A 22,242-nucleotide genomic window follows, 5' to 3' on the forward strand; every position below is an offset into this window, starting at 1 on the left:
ACCCGGAAAACCTCAGGATAAGCAGAGAGACAGATATTAGCGTAGATGCCATTCTTATTCTGATGTACAGGTATATCTAGTGTTATAGGAAATGTTCTCGGTTCCGGCCGACCTAATTATTGCAGCGTAACAATCCTTTAACGGATTTGAAAAATGTAAATGTATTGATAATGTGTTATGTGTATGCAAGAGCAAAGAGATGTGTTTTTAGTCTAGATTTAAACTGACAGAGTGTGTCTGCTTCCCGAAAATGCTAGGAAGATTGTTCCAGAGTTTAGGTGCTAAATAGGAAAAGGATCTGCCGCCTTCAGTTGATTTTGATATTCTGGGTATTATCAACTGGCCTGAATTCTGAGATCACAATAAACGTGAAGGACTATAATGCATTAAGAGCTCACTTAGGTACTGGGGAGCTAAACCATTTAGAGCTTTATAAGTAAGTAGCAAGATTTTAAAATCTATACGATGTTTAATAGGGAGCCAATGTAATGTTGACAGAACTGGGCTAATATGGTCATACTTTCTGGTTCTAGTAAGAACTCTAGCTGCTGCATTTTGGACCAACTGTAGTCTGTTTAAAAGCCGAGCAGAACAACCACCCAGTAGAGCGTTACAATAATCTAGTCTTGAGGTCATGAATGCATGAACCAACTGTTCCGCATTTGTCATTGAGAGCATATGTCGTAATTTAGATATATTTTTTAGATGGAAGAAGGCGGTTTTACAGATACTAGAAACATGACTTTCAAATGAAAGATTGGTATCGAAGAGCACACCCAAGTTCTTAACTGAGGACGAAGGTTTAATGTAGCACCCGTCAAGTGTTAGAGAGTATTCAAGGTTTTTTCGTGAGGAAGTTTTTGGTCCAAAGATTAGAATATCAGTTTTTTTCTGAATTTAATAATAAGAAATTTCTTGTCATCCAGTTTTTAATGTCAGCTATGCATTCTGTTAGTTTTGTGAATTTGTAGGTTTCGTCAGGGCGCGAGGAAATATAGAGCTGAGTATCGTCAGCGTAGCAGTGAAAACTAACACCATGCTTCCTAATTATCTCTCCTAAGGGCAGCATGTACAGAGTGAAAAGCAACGGTCCTAGTACTGAGCCTTGTGGTACTCCATATTGAACCTGTGATCGATACGACATCTCTTCATTAACTACTACAGACTGATAACGGTCAGATAAGTACGATTTGAACCATGCCAAAGCAATTCCACTAATGCCAATATAGTTTTCAAGTCTTTTTAAAAGAATGTTGTGATCGATAGTGTCAAAAGCAGCACTGAGATCTAATAACACTAATAGAGAAATACAGCCACGATCGGATGATAGGAGTAGATCGTTTGTAACTCTAACGAGAGCAGTCTCAGTACTATGGTATGGTCTAAATCCTGACTGGAAATCCTCACAGATTCCATTTCTTTCTAAAAAGGAGCACAGTTGTGTTGAAACTGCCTTTTCTAGTATCTTTGACAGAAAAGGTAGATTCGAGATTGGCCTGTAATTTACTAAATCTCTCGGATCTAGTTGAGGTTTTTTAATAAGAGGTTTAATAATAGCCTGCTTAAAGGTTTTTGGCACGTATCCTAGTGTTAAAGATGAATTAATTATATCAAGAAGTGGACCTATGACCTCTGGAAGCATTTCTTTCAGTAGTTTAGTCGGCATTGGGGCTAACATACATGTCGTTGATTTTGATGATTTGATAAGTTTAGATAATTCTTCCTCTCCTATAGCGGCGAATGATTCTAGTTTTACCTCAGGGACACTACAGTGCACTGTCTGAAGCGAAACTGTAGACGGTTGCATGTTTTTAATTTTCTCTCTAATATTATCAATCTTGCAAGTAAAGAAGTTCATAAAGTCATTACTGCTGTGCTCTATGGAAACGTCAGCAGTTGAATCTCTGTTTCTAGTTAATTTAGCCACTGTGTCAAATAAATACCTAGGATTATGTTTGTTTTCTATTAAGAGATTTGAAAAATAAGTAGATCTAGCATTTCTTATAGCCGTTCTGTACTCAATAATTTTTTCTTTCCACGAAAGGCGAAAAACTTCTAGTTTTGTTTTCTTCCAACTACGTTCAGCTTTTCTAACAGCTCGTTTTAGAGCCCGAGTGTGCTCATCATACCACGGCGTTGGATTAGTTTCCTTAATCTTCTTTAGACGTAAAGGAGCGACTGCATCTAATGTGCTGGAAAAGAGAGAGCCAATAGTTTCTGTTGCAGCATCGAGTTCTTCTAAGTTGTCAGGTATACTAAGGCGATGAAACTGCTCGGGGAGATTATTTATAAAGCAATCTTTAGTGGTAGACGTGATGGTTCTACAATATTTATGGCTGGGTGGTGGTTACAGTATTTTACAGGCTGGGTGGTAATTACAGTATTTTACACCTCACAATGAATATTAGTCAATTTTATTACACTTACTTTTATTAGTAATTACTATGCATCCTCCAGGGGTCGCCTTCAAATGCGACCCCCGGAGGATGCAGCCTCCAAAATGAGACGCAGCTCCTGTCACAAAGGAGTGTGTTTTTGGTTGTGAGGGAAAGATTACCCTTTTCAGCTTGCCAAATAACCCAGCATTAAGGGAACAGTGGATGAAATTTGTTTTTCTGGGGCAACAACAGTTGTGCATGTATGTTTGTTTTTTCCCAGGAATTCGGTGACGAATACTTTGTAAACAAGTCCCAGTTCGGCACTGGATTTGCAGATTGGGGTCAGTGAGTAAAGCTGCATTAGATGTCTATGTTTGTTGGCAATCATGACTCTTTAGTTCAGCCGGAAGAAACGCCTCCAGGATCTCGGCTTTTTTCGGAAAGACTTGGTTTAGCGTATCTATCTTTTATAAATATGACAAAACTAAAGACCTTTCGGATATATGAAGGATGCATTGTTACTCTAGATGTACTCAAGATTAACATGAGATTGGCAGAAACTCTGTGTGGCAGAAATTATAGGCTATTTGAATGGATTGTTATTGCTGCTTCTATAGACATCAGTGTATATTTCATTGGATGTCTCGCCGCGACACGTGACACCACAGGATATCGAGTTGGCCAACAGCTCCAAATTTTTAGCACACTAGATATTTGTCTGGCGACAGTGAGATGTCGGTGATGTGTCAGTGAGCCTTATTTCATAATTGTAAGTGTTTCTGCAGAATAAAATGATGATAAGGGAATTAAACTGTGAAGGGCAATTCAGCGTGTGGCATCCTTTACATCAAAACCCATGATGGTCACACACTCCAACCACATAGGTTAAGTATCTGACCTATAACAGGGCAAGGAGCTGACTCAAGGGTAACACACTCATAACGAGAAACCACAGATGAACTAGTAACAGCATCACTGGTACTTATTACAATATACACACCTGCAAGTGTTAACGCGTGCAAGCACCAAACTGATGAATAAACAAATGACATCTGTTGCTAATATAAAGTGACAAATCAGGCACAAGTTACAGTCGAGAACAGCTCAAGCCCTTTGCTGAGGACCAGAATAAATGCTCCAATCAAAGCAACTGAGCTACTGCATCAGAACAGAGCTCGGTACTGGACTTAGTTGAAACCACTCAACTCACAGAGAAGGGAGTTGCAAATAGTCAAAACATGAGGTGCAAAAGAGGGAATCTCATGCTGTGTAAATCTAGCACAGGTGTTCTGAGAACACCAACCTGCCACCAAACAAATGTCCTGAATCAACATCCCTTTATTCAAAGCCCACAAAAAAGCCATACTCCTAGTAGAATGAGCACAAACCCCAACGGGACACATCTCATTTTTAGAATCGCAACCTCTGAAACAGACAAAAAGCTGCTTTGACAGTCTAAAATGCGCAAAGCACAAATAGGGCATAAAATATGTGGTGCAGACGTGGTCTCCTGAGGAGCACTTGCAGCGTTATAACCTGTGCTCCAAATGGTGTAAAGAACACTTTGGGCACATATCCATGTCTGGGTGTCAGTCTGACCATACAGTCATTTCTACCAAACTCCATACAAGTCATATCAGTAGACATAGCATGTAAATCACCCACTCTCTTCCCACACGCTCTCGCTTCCACAATCATATCCAATACACTTTACGGCACATTCACTGCCTGCCCCTCGCACTGAGCTGCCAGACATGTAGGTCCCATAGCTCTGGCCTGGGGTGCCATATAGTGCCCATCGCTTGAGACAGCAGGTCCCTCCGTAACAGAATCGACCATGGGGAGCCACTAGAAGTTCCACCAGTTCTGGAAACCACAGCTGATTGGGCCAGTTCTGCGCAACCAGCAACATGGCCTCCTGTTCCTCCCTGATCTTGTGCAGCACCAGCAGCATGATATTGACTGGTGGAAAGGCATATTTACGCTTCTTTGGCCAGCGACTTGATAATGCATCCCCTTTTATGGGAGTAACAAATCATCTGGCTGTCTAAGGATGTAGCCTCCATTCTCAGTGAACTGTGCCACCTCTGGACAGCATGTATGCACCGCAATTCAGACAGCCAGGAACATGGACTGCCTGTATTGATAGGAGGTTCCTGTCCACTCCCAAAAGGAAATGTTCCACAAACCTTTGAAGTGTTGTCCATGTGAACTGGGACATGACTGTCCTTCACAAACAGAAGGAAGTGCTGCAAAGCTAAAGATACTACCTTCAGCTCTAGGCAGTTATATGCCATTTTGACTGCGCACTCATCCAAATGCCACAAGCCAGCCTGCCATTGCTAAGGGCTCCACAGCCCATCAATGACGCATCCGTCATTACGACTTTACATAGTTCTGTTGAGCCAAGGGGTCATCGTGCCCATACAGCCACGAGTCACTAAAACACAGAGCATGGCACACAGGCTTTTCAGCCAAAGCTGAAGGAGGGATGGAGCATCCTCTTCCGCATGTTGATAGACAGCCCTAGGCACTGCAAATGATCCAGAAGCTGTTTCCTGTGGCTTTCTAGCACATCTTGAGACTGGGCTATCATCCAAGTACTTCAGAATGTGCATTCCACTCTGCCTGAGAGGAGAAAGAACTGCATTCACACACTTTGTAAAAGTTCTTGGAGACAAAGCTAGCCCGAAAGGAAGAACTTTGAACTGATATGCGGTGTCCTCAGAAAGCGCCTGTGACGAGGGCCTAACTGGATATGAAAATACATGTCTTTCAAATCCACAGACCCAAACCAGTCCCCAGGTTGAATATGTACAAGGATCGCTATACACCAATAATTTTGAACGGGTGCTTTGCCAGCATATGATTCAGCTGTCTTAGATCCAAAATGGGGTGAAGACCCTCGTCCTTCTTGGGCACTAGAAAATAGCGACCTGTGTTTTGTGTGGCGGCACCACTTCTATTGCCTATTTTGCTAGGAGAGAATGAATCTCTGCTGAAGTGACATAGTATGAATGCATGGCATGGCTTCGATGAAAACAATGACAACGGCTTCCACATACGAGTGGTTGGGTACAGGTGAGCTGCAACAGCCTCCTCGACGGACAGCGGTTTGGTGTATCCCAAGCAGTCGGCTCTGTCAACAGAAGCGAGGAGATGCGATCCTGCGGTCTGGGCTTGGGCCAAGTAAGGGGAGAGCTATCTCATCGTGGGCATTTGGAAAGAATGGAGCGTGTCTCTGGGAGGTGACGACATGGCAACCCTTCTCCAGAAACCACATATCCATCTTGTTCCTCTGGAGGTGACCAGTCAAGGCCCAAGTCCCCAACAGCTCCTCATCAATAGCCACTGGAGGCTTTTCAGTCACTTCATTATGAAGTGAAGACTCCTGACAGAACCAATCACTGGAGTCTGAGGTTGCAGTCAACATGACATCTTCATCATCGACGTCATCCTCACCAGTGGTGCCAAAAGAGACCAGGTCGCTGGCTTCATCAGAAGGGCAAAATCTGCTCTTTTGGCGTACAATATAAGAGACCCCAAAATAAGAGTACACTGGACTGCTTCGGGGTGCGGACATCTAAGAGGCCTACTGCACGTGGCTGCCTCAGCCTGTCCTTCCGTGGCTCAATGGCAATGGGAGGTGCACAGTTCAAGATGGTAGAAATCCTGGCACGGAGGGTGCTGACCGTCATTTCCTCACAGAAAGAACAGTCAGACCTATCCAACATGGCCTCTGCATGAGCACAGCCCAAGCAGAAGATACATGCATCATGTGCATCAGGGAGCTCAATTGATCAAATGCACGCCTGACACTCCTTGAGAGGCGTAGCCTCTTAAAGCATCTTCAACAGTGAGAAATAATCCAATGCTTGTAATGCTTGCTTCTTGAAGAAGAAAGATAACACTGAGCTATATAGTGAATAACTCCGCCCCTCACTTATGTGCTCAAACACCATTGCCTAGTCATTTTTACTGGTGTGATGCAACCAGGCAACCCCATATCGTTAGCATGCAATGTTGAGAGACTGAGTCGAAAGGGAACTTTCAAAAGATAATGGGGAGATGTCGCTCTGACTTTGAAAAACCCACTCTTAGCTGCAGGCAAAATCAAACTCTGCTTCCATTCATTTTTTTTCTAACATACTTAATTTTACATCTAACTACTAACTACAAAAACAATTAAGCTCTTCTTTTAGTCAACTCTGGCTTTTTGAATTCTGTTTACAGAAACATTGAAAGCACCACAGATCTTTGCAAATTCTACATATGGTTTTTGTCTTTGTCTGTACTGACTAAAATACCACACTTATTGTGCTTCTATGATCAGGTTGCAGCACAATGCAATAAACACATATGATATGATAAAGAACATTTTCAGTCAATCTTTCAAATCAGTCATTATAGACTAATTTGTTTCATTATGAAGTGCACTTATGTATATCCAAGTTAGTGTTTCAATTGCCTTTTTAACTCTGCATGTGGCTGTACCAAAGATGCAGGTGCAGGAGAGCACAAAAACTAATGAGGCTTCACTTACTTTTGAAGCCCCACCATGAGCTTCAGATGTTGTTTTTCCCTCCCCTGCTAAGCCTCATGGAGGGTTCATAGCTTTGTCACTGCGTCAACCTACAATGTTTATTTAAGCACAACATTATCATCTTTGTTAAAGAAAGCTGGAAAATGTATTCACTTACTCATATGCCCACATGAATGATACGTCCTGCACGCACATAGATATATGATATGGTTATTTTAGATGCAAAGGTCATGGGTGTATGGGTTAACTCCAAGAAGGTTCACCTGCATAGATGGAGATGAGCTCATAGCAGAGAATTTCCCCAATGAGCCTAGGAGAGGAAAACAGAAGGTCTCAACTTGCATCCCATTACCTCACCTGATCAAAATCTGACAACAAGTTAATATAAAAACCAATGGGATGATGCTGGAATTTTTTGCCAATTAGATTAATATCAGTTGTTTAGTTTAAATACAAACAGTATATAACATTAACAAAGATTAACAAATACTGTAACAAATGTATTGTTCATTTAATTCTATAGGCTAAACAACTCATTAGTTGATTCATTAACTAACAATAACTGATAGGACCTTATTGTGAAGTATACCTACTTATGTCTCATGGGAGGGTTTATTTTTTATTCATATTTAGAAAAATTCTGAGGCTCATTAAGATGAATGCACTATAATCAAATCATAATTTTTCATTCAAGTTTCATCAAATTATAAAATTATATCAAAATAAAGAAGCAATATGCTACTTCTTTTCGAATTATATTTCTTTTCTTGCTATCTCCTATTAAGAATTCTAACAAACAAAAATTACAATCCATCAAGGTAGAGATATAAAATGTGATTTTCTTTGTGTTTTGTTAGAAAAAACATATTTATTGTTACCAAATCTATCACAAACATTGCTTGTCTCTTAAAAAGAAAGAAGTGAATATGAAGTATTCCATTAATAGTAGAACATGGAGAACAATCTCAGCCACAGACCTTTTGGTTCTTATCTATGTAGCTGCTATAATCCGAAACCACATGCCTCTTTAAATTCAAACCAGACTTTTGAGTGAAGTCTTGCTGGGAGCCTCAGCAGGAAAAACCCACTGGCCTCACTAGAACCATTATATTGGTTATTCCAAACCACAACCGTTCTTTGTTTACTTCTCTTTGGAGTTTGATGGGGCTGTGGTGGATGATCTAACACTTAAACAGATTGCGATACAAAGACAAGTTAAATACGGTAATAATAGGCTATCTGAGATTTGAGTTTGTGATTTAGCTAAGAATAAATCTAGGCGGTGTAATATGATGTAAAGGTGTGTCAGTGAGTGTATCATCAAAGCCCGGTGTATGCATCTCATTATTGTACTTTTCCTCTGAAATACAACACAGAACCAACAAGAACCCACCCTTGTAAAATTCAGACTGCACACTCAAACCATGACCTCACTGAAGGTCAACTCCAAGCACTCTTTTATGTTTGAGGAAAGGACGTGCAACACAAAGTCATTTCAGATGAATCTCCATAATGATTTTAGGAAGCTGCTTGGATATGTTTATCATTTCTGATAAGTTTGTCTGGGACACCCGGTTTGTGATTTAATTTGTATCTGATAAGTAAGAATCCCCTATAGTCCCCAACAAGTAGCCTAACATCCTCCTTTGATGATAGAGCAGACCCGGTTCTACAGGGGTGCTTGAGGGTGCTCTAAGCACCATCAAACTAATGCAAGAGTAGGCTACCCTCTGCTGATACTGTAATAATATCATATTGACCAAACAGATCTGACAAACGCCAGCGCGTATTTGTGTTTGCACTCTGGAGCACGTCAAGTCAAGTTACAGCGTGTTTTTGCAGCGGTGTGCAATGTAGCCAATCACAGACATGTTTGTTGATCTCTGGAACGCAATGGCCAATCAGAGGTGTTTAATTTAGTCAAAATTCACTCACCGCTCAACGCTGGAGTTCTTGTTCAGCAGTGAGTTCTGTACGCTGTAAATACGAGATTCATTGTGCAGTGTAGACAACTTGATTGATTATAACGAACATTTGTGAATTTAATTATAAATATAAGTAATGACTTACAAATAATCTGAAATGTTTCACTATATGCATTGCAATTCTTGCTATGGTGGAGCCGTTTGCTTACACATGACACGTACAAGAGCAGCCTTAATTTCTGAAGCACCCTCAGTGATTTGATTCTGGAACCGGTCCTGTGCTAGAGATTGAGAAATTTAAATAGACTAAATATTCATCATAACTCTCTGTCCAAGAAGAAAGAAAGAAAGAAAGAAAGCCTACAGGTTTAGAACAATATATTAATTCATTCTTTTGGGTCCATTTTTAGAAGTGTTTTTGCGCCATCATGTGGCAACATTTTTCAATTAAAAATGAAACTTTTAATACGTTTTCATTTCTTTCTGACCTGGCATTAAAGGTGCACATGAGTCATGACACTTTAAACCAAGAGGGGTTTTATAAAATATACAAATTTCTAAAACAGAAAAAAATCTTAACTTAGTAAAAGTAAATGTGTCCAGCTACACAGAAACATGTTTATGTTCTCTATATAGCAGATAACATCAAGTCACATAGATTGAATTTTCCTTTTATGTGAAGCAGATTTTGATGCTGGGAAGATAGACCTATCTCAAAAAGAAAAAGAACACTAAGCATGAAAGAGTTGCATATGGATTTTCATATGCATTGCTGAAATTACAGTAATAGGAGAAAATTCTAGCAGTGGGAGTAAAAAGATGATTGAATTACTTCAAGCTCTTTAGGAATTCATGCACAAAAAAGGAAAGAAATCTAAACTATAAACGGGTTTTGCTCATAAAATTAAGTCTAATTAAATCTATTTTCCAGCCTTCTATAATAATACTTTTAAAATATGCAAATGCCAATGCAAACGCAAAGTACTATTTTGATGACTAATATTTTTAGTGATTAAGAATTAACTTATGAAACTGCACACGAGTGACAAGAGTTGTTATGGATGGGGTGAATGTGATTGGACTTTGGCCTATTACAGCAATCCTTCTTGACACACACACACACACACACACACACACACACACACACACACACACACACACACACACACACACCCCAAACGCACAACGAGTTAACCATTACATTTGGGGGGAAAGTGCACGTGTTAGCAATATTTGAAACTTCAACTTACTTTGAATCTTGTATAATTGTATAACTTGTATAACTAATAAAAAGTTGAAAATATAGATAAAATAATGTAAAAATATATGCTGTCATGACTTATTGATTAAATATTTTACAGTGCAGTTTTTCACAGTACAGTATCTTATCCCTTCACCATATCTCAGGCAAATTCCTCATGACATGCTAGTTTTACTCAGCTCCTGCCATTTTTCTTTGATCATAACATCAATAGCACGCAATTAGATAATCAAAGCGGACAGCCACAACATTGTAACCTAACTGTAGGTGTCGCAAGAACATTGTACTACTGACCCCTGGAAGGCGGAGCATAAACACAGAACATATGAGGATGAGAAGTTGGAGAATCGCTCTAATCTTGGACACTTCCCAGCCAAAATGCCACTGGAGCTGTATCTCGATCTGCATTCCCAGCCATGCCGCTCAGTCTTCCTATTTGCCAAGATAAATAAAATTCCCTTTGAATACAAAGCCGTGGATTTATCTGCAGGTGATTTATTTTTGTTTTAATCTAGCTGTTTTATGGAGTTGTGCACAGGAATCTTGATGTAAACTGTTTTACCTGATCTATCTAACCCTTAAATGTAGTTTTATTGTTTTAACAAAATGTATTTTGGTTGATACAGTGAATATTTTTTTAAAAAAAGCATAGTTTATATAAAGCATATTCTGCATTATATAGGCATCACTGCAATATCTTGTTTTTTTTTTTTTTTTTTTTTTTTTTTTTGTGCACAAAGGTGAACAGTATGGAGATGAATTTGGCAAGGTCAGCATCATAAGGAAAGTTCCTGTTCTCAAAGATGGAGATTTTATTCTCACAGAGAGGTATGCTGTTACCTTGATTTTTTTTTTTTTTTTTACTACATTTGATACATGTTTAGATTTCCTAATACTAAGTAAGCCTATATATACTTTCGGTTGCACTTTATTTTACAGTAAATGCACTTACACTTACAGTGTACTTACCCAAGAAAGTACTAGTAATATAAGGTAACTACATGGGTTAAGGTTAGGCTCATGGTTAGTTATTTTAAGGTTAGTTATATTACCCCATTATTGTAATTACTATAATAAGTACATAGTATATACATGGGGAACAGGACTGTAAAATAAAATGCTACCATACTTTCTATATAGTACAGCTATACTGCAGTACTTGGCAGCAAAACATCACACTCCTGACCACTGGTATCCAGCTGAACTGCAGAAGCGTGCACAAGTTGATGAGTTTCTCTCCTGGCAGCACACAAACATCAGAACTCATGGGTCAAAGGTCTTCTGGTTCAGGGTAAGATTCGCTGTTTAAACATTAGATCACTGGTTGTGTCTGAGTGTATTGAGTAACCTCTTTTTTTTGCTGTTTACTTACTATCTTTAATGCATACATTATCTAGTTATCAAGTATGCAACTGTCTCTATATGTCATATTTGACAAAATGCTTTTCCTAATCAGATGTTGGGCTGTAACTGACATTTTACAACAATTCTAGGGGGTCTTGCCTGCGGTCACAGGTGCCCCGGTGCCCAAGGAGAAGATGGATGCTGCCGTGGAGGACCTCAATGTGTCTCTGAAGACCTTTGAGGACAAGTTTCTGCAGAGCAGACCTTTTATAATTGGAGAGAAAATATCTCTGGCTGATCTTGTGGCCATTGTGGAGATGATGCAGGTACATTCTGTATTTGATTTCCTAATGCTTCACCTTAACATGACATATTGACCAAATTTGTTTGTGTGTTTTGAAGCCGGTCGGTACAGGTCTAGATGTGTTTCAAGGCAGATCTGCTCTGAGTGCCTGGAGAGACAGAGTGAAGAAGGAGATCGGTGTGGAAGTCTTCGATGAAGCCCATAATGTTATAATGAATGTTGATACGCTGCCACAAACCTTTGAAAACAAGGGTTTACCTGAGTTTCTCAAGATAAGGATACAGAAAATGTTTAACTGAGTCTGTTTTGGATGGTCTAATAGTTTAGATTTATGGTTAAACTTTTATTTTCCATCAGACCAAATATGAAATCACTGTATTCAAAATAAAAATGCTATATTAAAATGATGCCTACATGTATACATTTATACAATCTGAAGTGCGTTTATACGTTTATCAGTGTGTTTTCCCTTGGAGTCAAACCCATGACCTTTGGCACTGGTACAGTGCCATGCTAAAATCCCTCTCAAGGAAAGTCATTTCACACTATGGCCATATTTGCAACACCTCTAGGAAGCTATTTTGGGCATACAATGCCAACTTGTATCTACTTGAATGAGGAAGTACCGGAAAAAAAACTGCTTGCCAAACTCACATTTAAATAACACATTTCAAATCAATAAGCCAATGCGCATATGCAATCCCAATCTTCTAACAGCAGTTGCATTATATGTGAAATATGAGTGGAACATGTCTGTATATATAGTCTTTCCACTGTTCAGGAACAGTATTCATATGAATAATCCATAAAATATTTATTGATATTTTTCACAACTACATTTAAATCACCAAGACAAAAATGTCATTACTCTAGTCTACACAATATCACTAGAACAGTTTATATATTAAATAAATTGTAACTTGTTTCTAGTTATTACAACCCAGTTTCATGGGAAAATGTATATATTTTATGAGGTTGTACATTCAAATGAATTAAAGTCCATTCACACCAAGGATGATATAACAATAACGCTAAAGATATATACTACTTTTTGTTGTCCATTTTTCTATAAATTGTATTACGTTTAAAAGAATAGCAGAGTCCACTCCACAACTAAAACGATAATGACACAGAGGAACAATATCATTGGAATCACTTTCAAAATGAAGTTCCAGCTGATGAATGATAAAAAAAACATTGACAACCAATCAGAATTCATCTAGCTTTACAGAGGGTGAGCATTTAAAGTGGCAGATGACAAAACTGCAGTGTCTGCTTATAATAAACAGAATTGGTTTTGACGCTAATGTAGATAATAATATGCTATTATCCAAAGTGACTTCGGTATTCATCTAAATCAGAAAAATATTCCAGTAAGTGCTGTTTATAAATGAAGTCACCTGGTAAGCAGCCCTCATCATATTAAACATCCCCTGTCTCAACTGTCTGGCTTTTGCTAGATTGTTCCTTCACCTTCCTACAACAGAACAGACTCCAGAGCTTGTCTTTTAGATGCCTGTTTGAAGCTGTCAGAAGTAAAGAAGTCATGCCGCCGTAAAAACTAAAGGCACTGGCTAAAGTGTGGTAGGTGATAAACTGCCCTATTAATCTTATAATGATGAACAAAAACACAATACACAGAGTAGACAGATAAATTCCCACTAGGGAGATGGTGAGTTTGCACACCAGGAGGTACGAGTCAGAACCCTTCACATGGGTCTCGTTCTTCTGGAGTGCCAGTGTGTGGGCGCACAGATGGACGACCATTCTGACAGAGGTCGGCAACATGATCATCAAAGGGATTGGGCAGAGGAGACAAATGATAGCAGCTGCGTATGCCTTTGGGTCCATCTGTAAAGAAAAAGAGGGCTGTGGACAGGTCATGTTAGCGTTGTCATTCACGTTGTAATTTTTATCCGTTGAAATTGCTAACTCAAGTGAGAACATAGGAGTGAAAAACAAGGATGAGAACAAGCAGCTCAGCAGCACGGCAGCGTTGATCACAGGAGAGATGTTCTTCTTCAGTGTTTGGAAGCACTCGGAGGAGAAACTCACGACTTTGATACAGTAGAAGAGACTCAGCCATGCAATGGCCCAGAAGCTGTTGAAGCTGCAAGTCATCATTAGATATACTTCAGTGCGGATAGATAAAGGATATGGTGTGACACACCAAATTTGGGGATTCTGAAAAACATCCATCACCAATGAGAAGGTGGCGACTACTAAGATAATGTTGTTGATGGAGATGACGTTTAGGATCAAACCCACAGTCTGAATGGTCCTGGTCTTCACTTGCTGTTGTATAGTAAAAATCAGGTTAAATATGTTTCCAGAAACACCAACAAACACAAGTCCAACAAAAAAAACAACGTGCCCAATGAAGGTCATGATGTTCTGTTCAGAGAGGGAAGCACTCAAACCAGAGTCCTGCACTGATATGAGATCTGGTGAGATGCGCATTGTCTTACACAGAAATGGGGAATGAATCTCATATGCAAAGTGGCTTTGCGTGAGTGAATCAGAGCAGGCTGTGTTCAAAGATGAAAACACAAATGAGGTAAAATGAGAGAAATGCACCATGATCATTACAGTTCAACTTACACAAACCAAAATTAAATCAACAGAATTTATTATATTGTCTTCACTGGTGGTAAATATACACAACTCATGCATGTCAAGTTCACACTGAGACTACATTTGTTTTCACATGTATATGCAACAATCATTATTGAATGTTCATGTTATTAGTGTTCAAAATTTGCCTATTCAAATATCTGTTTGTTTGCTATTTAGACATACTTAGGAATATGTTGGATATAATGGATTTTGTATAATTTTACTATTCAAATATCTTACAAGATAATGGGACAATGGCTCGATAGGAGAAAAAGCATTTTGGTAAAGCTGTAATGTAACAACATAAAAGAAACCTTAGATTTTTCTATGTATGGTGTTAAATAAGCTAAACTGGATTTGATCTGTAATGTCATAGGAGGTTCAGTGACATTCATATAGGCCTATGTTCATTTTTTTAAAGATTTTTTAAAGAAATTATTCAACAAAGGTGCATTAAATTGATGTGACAGTAAAAACATAATGTTATGAAAGATTTCTATTTCAAATAAAACTTTCTATTCATAAAACAATCTGTAAAAATTACTGTGGAGGATTCCATAAAAATATCATGCAGCACAACATTGACGATAATAATAAAAATGTTTCTTGAACATTAAATCATCATATTAGAATGATTCTTAAGGATCATGTGACACTGAAGACTGAAGTAATGATGCTGAAAATTCAGCTTTGTCATTACAGGAATAAGTTGCATTTTAAAATATATTAAAATAGAAAAAAATAGAAAATTTCAAATTTCACAATATTACTGTTTATATATATATACGACCAGTATAATGTAACAATAATGTTTTATTTTTATTTTTAGGGCCACTGTGAATGGTAAAGTGAGATGAAAATGTAACAAAAAATATATATTAAAATATAAAATAAATGTTTTGTTTAAGTTAAAATGTTTGAATGTGAGAATGAAATTGCATAACAGGAAATAAAAATATTTATTGAGAATGTATTTAAATTATCTTTTTTTCTTTAAAGACTGAGGCATATTCCGAAATGAAAATAGATATTAATATGTAATCATGTTGAATACATTTGTCTCAGTTAAAATTCTTTCTCCGTCCTAAGAAAGAGTGTATATAACTGTCTTCCAGAAGACCATGTGACCTACTTCTTCTGCGCGAGCTCAGCAGCATAGCTGCACTCCGCAGTCATTCTTCCCCAGTGTTTACTAAATCACCGCCATGCCTTGCATATTGCTGAACCTCTGTGAATATGATACACAAAAACTCGTCAAAATCAAGAGCGTCAGACTTGGGTCGCTGAAATGGACCTTAAACGCAGTGATCTTGATGTTTATTTGGTAAGTGTTTCTGAGTAGTTTGTCTCCGCTGTTTTTCATGCATTTCGCCCCCGCATCATTTAACAAGAGCTCATTCATGCGATAGTTTGTGTCATTTACACTTGTTATGCTGTGTTTAGATGTACTGATGAAACTAGATTCTTCATTCAGAGACCCAATTCAGTCTTATGTCTTTACTTTCCAGTATCATGATGTTATGGAATAAAGAATATCAAGAGTATGATCTAGTGGTCAGTTCTGTCACCACAAAGGTTAAGGGAGTGGCAGAGATATCTATACCAGACATTGGAAAAGTTGTGTGGGATGTGGTGGATTACAGTGGACCATCTCAGGTAACACTACCACCATTTATTATTATTTTTCTTACCACAAACAATAAGCTAGTTCGTAAGCAGATTTGGGCTTGTATTCCAATAACACTTGAAAACAAGGTGACAAGTTATGAAATGTTGTTCTTGTTTTATTTCGGCAGGGAAAAAACTCATTCTTTGTTGCGACGAATGTCATAGTCACAAAGAACCAAAAACAAGGTAACTGCCCAGAGGTAAGTGTTATTTTGATTTCTGTTGCAGTGAAATATGAAATATATCTTAAGTCTTGAAGATTTATTTGCATTGTGGCCCATGGTATTAAGTGATGATTCGCTCTCCACTGTCCTTATAAGCCAAATATAATCCATTCAACAGATGTTTGTATGTTCTACTTCAGGTCCCACCACATGGGAAGCTGTGTCGAACAGATAAAGACTGCGAGAAAGGATTCTTTGACCAACATAGCCATGGTAATGTTATATGAAGATGCAATTTGTGTCCTGGCTGCAGATTTGTTATCTAGCTTAAGAGGAGACATTTAAATGCCAGACCATTCAATCAATCATTTGTTTAAATATTTGAATAATACTACCCAAGCTGCATTTTTTTCAACAAAAGCCTAAACCATTATCCTAAGTCTTTCCATGATCTGAGGTCTGTTCCTGTGTTCGCCTCTAAGGTGTTCAAACAGGTGCCTGTGTGAAGTTGGACGTACTAAGGAAAACATGTGAAGTTACAACTTGGTGCCCCATTGAGAACAAGAAGAATCCCAGGTGCTGTAATGTGCAGTGTTACTTTATAATAAACTTGCTGTGATGCTTCACAAGTTACAAAATGAGCAAAAGAGTTGACGCTGCAGTTTAGACTTGCCAGTGCTGCCATAGGGATGTTTGAGGAACCTATTTGAGGAACATGCACTTTTATTTAGCACTTTTTTAATAAACTGAGATTCTGTATACGGATGTTTACTTATGTCAGGCTTTTTCATTTCTGTTTCCCCAGACCTGCTCTTTTAGCATCTGCAGAAAATTTCACTGTGATGATCAAGAATAACATCAGATTTCCGGCTTTTAGTTACATAAGGTAGTACATAAGTTGCAAATGCTATGTCATTTACAGCACAAATTAACATTCGTATTAGCAGTATTTGAAGTAAATGCTAGCCAGAAGGATGCCAAGGGTAATATTCATTTTTTAAAAACTAATAATATAGATAATATCCATTTATCCTTTTTTCTTAGAAGAAACATCCTGCCTGAAATGAAGGACACTGACCTTAAAGGTTGCATCTATAACCACTACAAAAATCCATACTGCCCCATTTTCCGTTTGGGAGACATTGTGAGTCAGGCCAAGGAGAACTTTTCAGAGATGGCAGTGGAGGTAAATGCCTTTCTTTCCAAGCACACTAAAACGTACACTATTCTTATATATTTTATTTTATTTTATTTCAGTTAATGTTAGTTTTGGTTAGCGATAATAACCCTGGTCACATGATCCTTCAGAAATCATTCTAATATGCTGATTTTGTGCTCAAGAAAATTATTTTGTACTCTTATTATTATTAATGTTCAAAATGGATGTGCTGCTTATTATTTTTATGGAAACTGTGATACAATTTTTAAGATTTTCTGATGAATAAGAAGTATTTGAAATAGAAATCTTTTGTAACATTATAAAAGTCTTTACTGTCAATTTTGATCAATTTAATGCATCCGTACTGATTAAAAGTATTAATTTCTTTAAAACAATATCATACTGACCTCAAACGTATGGACGGTAGTGTATTTGTGTAATTTAGTTATAAAGCACGCCAGTATAGCCTTGTCCATTTTTCATTGCTGGTAGTGTCTGCTTCACAGGGTGGTGTGATTGGGATCCAGATCAACTGGGACTGTGACCTGAACCGCATCTTTCACAGCTGTCTGCCCAAATACTCGTTCCGTCGCTTGGACGAAAAAGAAAGCAACCGAACCCTGTACCCTGGGCTCAACTTCAGGTGTGAGCAACTGAAATCATACTGAAAAGTATGTGAACTCTTAAAAACAGAAACAGTCCTTTCTTAAAGATATTATCTTTTGTAGGTTTGCGAGATACTCTACAGTGAATGGTGTGGAGCAGAGAACGCTCTTTAAAATGTATGGCATTAGGTTTGATGTGATGGTGTTTGGGAAGGTAAGATCATATCCTATATCGTCATAACTTTGCCTGTTCGATTTAGATTTTAAGACACATAAAAAGTTCTCTATATTCTTCACAGGCTGGAAAGTTCAGCATCATTCAGCTAATCATCTACATTGGATCCACGCTCTCGTATTATGCTATCGTAAGTAACCTTTAAGCCCTCAGATGGCAATTCGGAAAACAGTTTGAAGTAACTCAATGGTAATTATTTCTTTTTCTTTAGACAACAATATTCCTGGACTGGCTTATTGGGACCGGCTGTTACTCAAAAGAGGCAAAGCAGAGCTACACAGAGAGGAAGTTTGAGGCCATTCAGGACCGGGAAGAGGTGAATACGCATTAAAAACACTGACTCAGTTTGTTGTGTGGCAGAGTTTTGACACTGTTAATGCTTTACACAATCTGTATGTATGAATTTAGCTTGTAGTAACGTGTCTGTTGCAGTGCTTCCTTTGTGTGTCATTTGTGGATGAGGACAAGTTAAGGGTGGTGAAAAAATCCAGAAAGAAAAGACTACAGGAGACAAAACCCCTTTCCGTACACCAGCGCAAAGTAAGATCCTCATATTATATTGTCACACATTTGCCAGTAAATTCATGCTTGTTGTTAAATCATTAATAAAGCATTATCTTAGTTTTATAAAACTATACTAAAAGATTAGTTAACCCAAAAAAAGAAAGTTCTGTCATCATTTACTCATTCTCATGTCATTACAAGCCTGTATGACTTACTTTCTTTCACAGAACAAAATGAACGCAATACAATGGCAACTACATTCTGACTCACTTTAACACTAATAAAACACCCAGAAGTGTCAGCAAGGACTCCATTATTTCCCAGGTGCTGTTACCAAGAACTGGAAAAATTGTAAATTGTAAAATCCTGTGCACCATCTATGAATTGTTTACATTGGCTTGCCATCATTATTTCCCTGCTAAATTTGTGAAAATGGTGTTTAAATACTGTGAAAATATCACAGTATCAGCATGTATAATATTGCTGACCAGCTTTAGTGATTTTATGAGTCGATATGTACTGATATTGTATTGAATTCGTTAATTTATCTAGGTTTTTGTTTTTTTAAAGAAATAAGTCAAACTGGTTTATAATAGTGTTTGGGTAAGTAAATGATGACTTTCATTATTAAGCAATTTAAAATTTTTGGTTGGATTAATTTATTATTTGGCATTCCATTATCACAAAATCAATCAGTAAAATACTATTCATTTTTATTAAAGGTGCCCTCGAATGAAAAATTTAATTTATCTTGGCATAGTCAAATAACAAGAGTTCAGTACATGGAAATGACATACAGTGAGTCTCAAACTCCATTGTTTCCTCCTTCTTATATAAATCTCATTTGTTTAAAAGACCTCCGAAGAACAGGCGAATCTCAACATAACACCGACTGTTACGTAACAGTCGGGGTGTACGCCCCCAATATTTGGATATGCCAGCCCATGTTCCCAACATTATGAAAGGCATTAGACAAGGGCAGCCAGTATTAACGTCTGGATGTGCACAGCTGAATCAACAAACTAGGTAAGCAAGCAAGAACAATAGCGAAAAATGGCAGATGGAGCAATAATAACTGACATGATCCATGATATCATGATATTTTTAGTGATATTTGTAAATTGTCTTTCTAAATGTTTCGTTAGCATGTTGCTAATGTACTGTTAAATGTGGTTAAAGTTACCATCGTTTCTTACTGTATTCACGGAGACAAGAGAGCCGTCGCTATTTTCATTATTAAACACTTGCAGTCTGTATAATGCATAAACACAACTTCATTCTTTATAAATCTCTCCAACAGTGTAGCATTAGCCATTAGCCACGGAGCACAGCCTCAAATTCATTCAGAATCAAATTTAAATAATATAACAGTATACAATACTCACATAATCCGACGCATGCATGCCACATGCATGACGAACACTTTGTAAAGATCCATTTTGAGGGTTATATTAGCTGTGTGAACTTTGTTTATGCACTGTTCAAGGCAAGCGCGAGAATTAAAGGGCCAGTAGCCCTGAATCGGCTCATTTATAATGATGCCCCAAAATAGGCAGATAAAAAAATGAATAAAAAAAAAATCTATGGGTATTTTGAGCTGAAACTTCACAGACACATTCAGGAGACACCTTAGACTTATATTACATCTTTTTTTAAAAAGTTCTAGGGCACCTTTAATATTTTGAAGTAGTTTTTTTATTTATTTATTTATTTATTCCATTTTCATTTATTTCGTTTGTTAGTTTCAGAAATGTTGTCATTTTTTTATTAGAATTAGTTTTTTAATGTCTGTATAGTTTATATTAATTTTATTTCAGTTTTAGTTTATTTTATTAGAAGTTAAAACTAAATTAAAATGAGAAATGTTGCCTCAACCATTAGCTGAAATAAAATAAATGTTTTTTATATTTTATGTCAGTTAATACTGTTAATGTTTTTTTTTATTGTTTTCATTTCAGTGGCCGTTTACACGACACAGTTTTCAGCTAAAAACCGAAAACTTTGTATGTGTTTTGGCAGTTTACACAACAATGGTGTGAAAATCCAAACTTTTGAAAATGGGTTTCAAAGTGCAAGTTTTTGAAAACTATACCGTTATCGTCACCGTGTAAACTACAAAAACGCAAATTTGTAAAAACTGTGATGTCATGCGCATGCATATGACATGTTCAGACTGTAGGCACATAGTTTTTCTTGACAAAGTGACATCGCCAACTACTGGGCTGGTATGCATAATACTGCATTTTAAATCGTTTTTGTGGATCCATGTGAACGGGGATCATTTTGACAACATTGTCATCTGTACGTGAAAAACGCATAGGAAAAAAACGTTTCCATTTTTAGTACATCTCTGTCGTGTAAATGTACCCTTAACAGACCTGGTCTGTTCTCTTATCAGAATGATTTGGCGAGCATGAAGACTCTGATGAGTGTTCTGCAGTGTAGCCAAAGCAGAAGTGAGCCTGTACAGAATGGCCAGAGCGGTGGACTTATGGTAGACGAAAACCTTCCCAGAAGGCACAGCAGCGGACAGAGCACAAATACACCATTATTGGAGACGTCACAGTCTGGGTGTCCGGCCTGGTGTCAGTGTGGCTGCTGTCGGCCTTCTGACATCTTGCAAGAGCAGCTGTGCTGTAGATCAGGAAAAGGGCGCTGCATAACCTCCTCCCCGCTCTTTTCAACACTGGTTGTCGGTCGCTCCGTCCTGGAGACTGCTTTGTTCTATGTGGATCCCCTAGCAGAGCTGCATGAGGGGGCTCAGCTGCGCCATTGGGCTTATGCTCAATTCATTAGATGGCGGTTTGGTGACAGCACACCCAGAGATGCCATTCCAGTAATACCCAGTTGCTGTATATGGAGGATAAGAGCAGAATATCCAAGCACTGATGGGAAATACAGTGGCCTTAGACTCTATCCGGCCATACCATCTCAGACACAGTTCAATAGATAACAGACTTTATTCATTTTTAGAAATTCAATCAGAATGACAATGCCTTATGATTATGCATAAAAGGGAATGATACTAACTACAATCAAAAATACAGAACATCATGGGTCATTTTTACAATTTTAACCTGCAAAGCAAACGATGTATCATATTAACCACAAAAAAATCCTGAAGAAACATAAACATGTCATTAAGTTTTTACTAACACAAAAAATTGAATCCAGAGGTCAAGCATGTACAGCCAAACTGGTTTACTAATGATTTACACTGATACACTCATAAACTGTAATAAACTGTAATAAAATAAGTTATAGTATATTAATAAGATGTGATGGATCAAATTTAGTATACACTACCGTTCAAATGTTTGCGGTCAGTAAGATTTTTTTTAAAGAAATTAATACTTTTATTCAGCTATTTGATTGATATTTCACAAAATTTCACAAAAATATTAAGCGGCACAACTGTTTTCAACACTAATAATAATAAGAAATTGAGCACCAAATCAGCATATCAGAATCATTTCTGAAGGATCATGTGACACTGAAGACTGAAGTAATGATGCTGAAAATTCAACTTTGCCATC

At 37.7% G+C, this 22,242-nt stretch overlaps 3 protein-coding genes and 1 long non-coding RNA gene across 4 annotated transcripts; 2 read left to right on the top strand and 2 right to left on the bottom strand.

Moving 5' to 3' along the window:
* Positions 1–2,343: 2,343 nt before the first annotated feature.
* On the bottom strand, positions 2,344–9,401 carry LOC125279240. The gene is made up of 4 exons (XR_007187358.1): positions 8,992–9,401; positions 8,857–8,898; positions 7,185–7,231; positions 2,344–7,010 (listed from the first exon to the last, which is right to left on the bottom strand). It is a non-coding gene; the product is annotated as an uncharacterized LOC125279240 (long non-coding RNA).
* A 1,036-nt stretch (positions 9,402–10,437) lies between these two features.
* gstt1a (glutathione S-transferase theta 1a) lies at positions 10,438–12,162 on the top strand. The gene is made up of 5 exons (XM_048211254.1): positions 10,438–10,597; positions 10,848–10,935; positions 11,248–11,398; positions 11,601–11,777; positions 11,854–12,162. The coding sequence occupies exons 1-5, from the start codon at positions 10,486–10,488 to the stop codon at positions 12,052–12,054; spliced, it is 729 nt and encodes a 242-aa protein (XP_048067211.1). The 5' UTR covers positions 10,438–10,485; the 3' UTR covers positions 12,055–12,162.
* Positions 12,163–12,738: 576 nt separating this feature from the next.
* On the bottom strand, positions 12,739–14,177 carry LOC125280601 (taste receptor type 2 member 40-like). Its single transcript, XM_048211253.1, has one exon. It carries the CDS (start codon positions 14,141–14,143, stop codon positions 13,178–13,180), a length of 966 nt encoding a protein of 321 aa, XP_048067210.1. The 5' UTR covers positions 14,144–14,177; the 3' UTR covers positions 12,739–13,177.
* Positions 14,178–15,493: 1,316 nt separating this feature from the next.
* Positions 15,494–21,981, top strand: p2rx7 (purinergic receptor P2X, ligand-gated ion channel, 7). The gene is made up of 13 exons (XM_048209630.1): positions 15,494–15,695; positions 15,880–16,027; positions 16,168–16,239; positions 16,404–16,476; positions 16,686–16,779; positions 17,009–17,089; positions 17,248–17,389; positions 17,869–18,005; positions 18,091–18,181; positions 18,267–18,332; positions 18,414–18,518; positions 18,635–18,742; positions 21,105–21,981. Exons 1-13 carry the CDS (start codon positions 15,577–15,579, stop codon positions 21,657–21,659), a joined length of 1,791 nt encoding a protein of 596 aa, XP_048065587.1. The 5' UTR covers positions 15,494–15,576; the 3' UTR covers positions 21,660–21,981.
* Positions 21,982–22,242: the final 261 nt, after the last annotated feature.

This window comes from Megalobrama amblycephala, linkage group LG12 (genome assembly GCF_018812025.1).
Source record: "Megalobrama amblycephala isolate DHTTF-2021 linkage group LG12, ASM1881202v1, whole genome shotgun sequence".
Lineage (NCBI taxonomy): Eukaryota > Metazoa > Chordata > Actinopteri > Cypriniformes > Xenocyprididae > Megalobrama > Megalobrama amblycephala.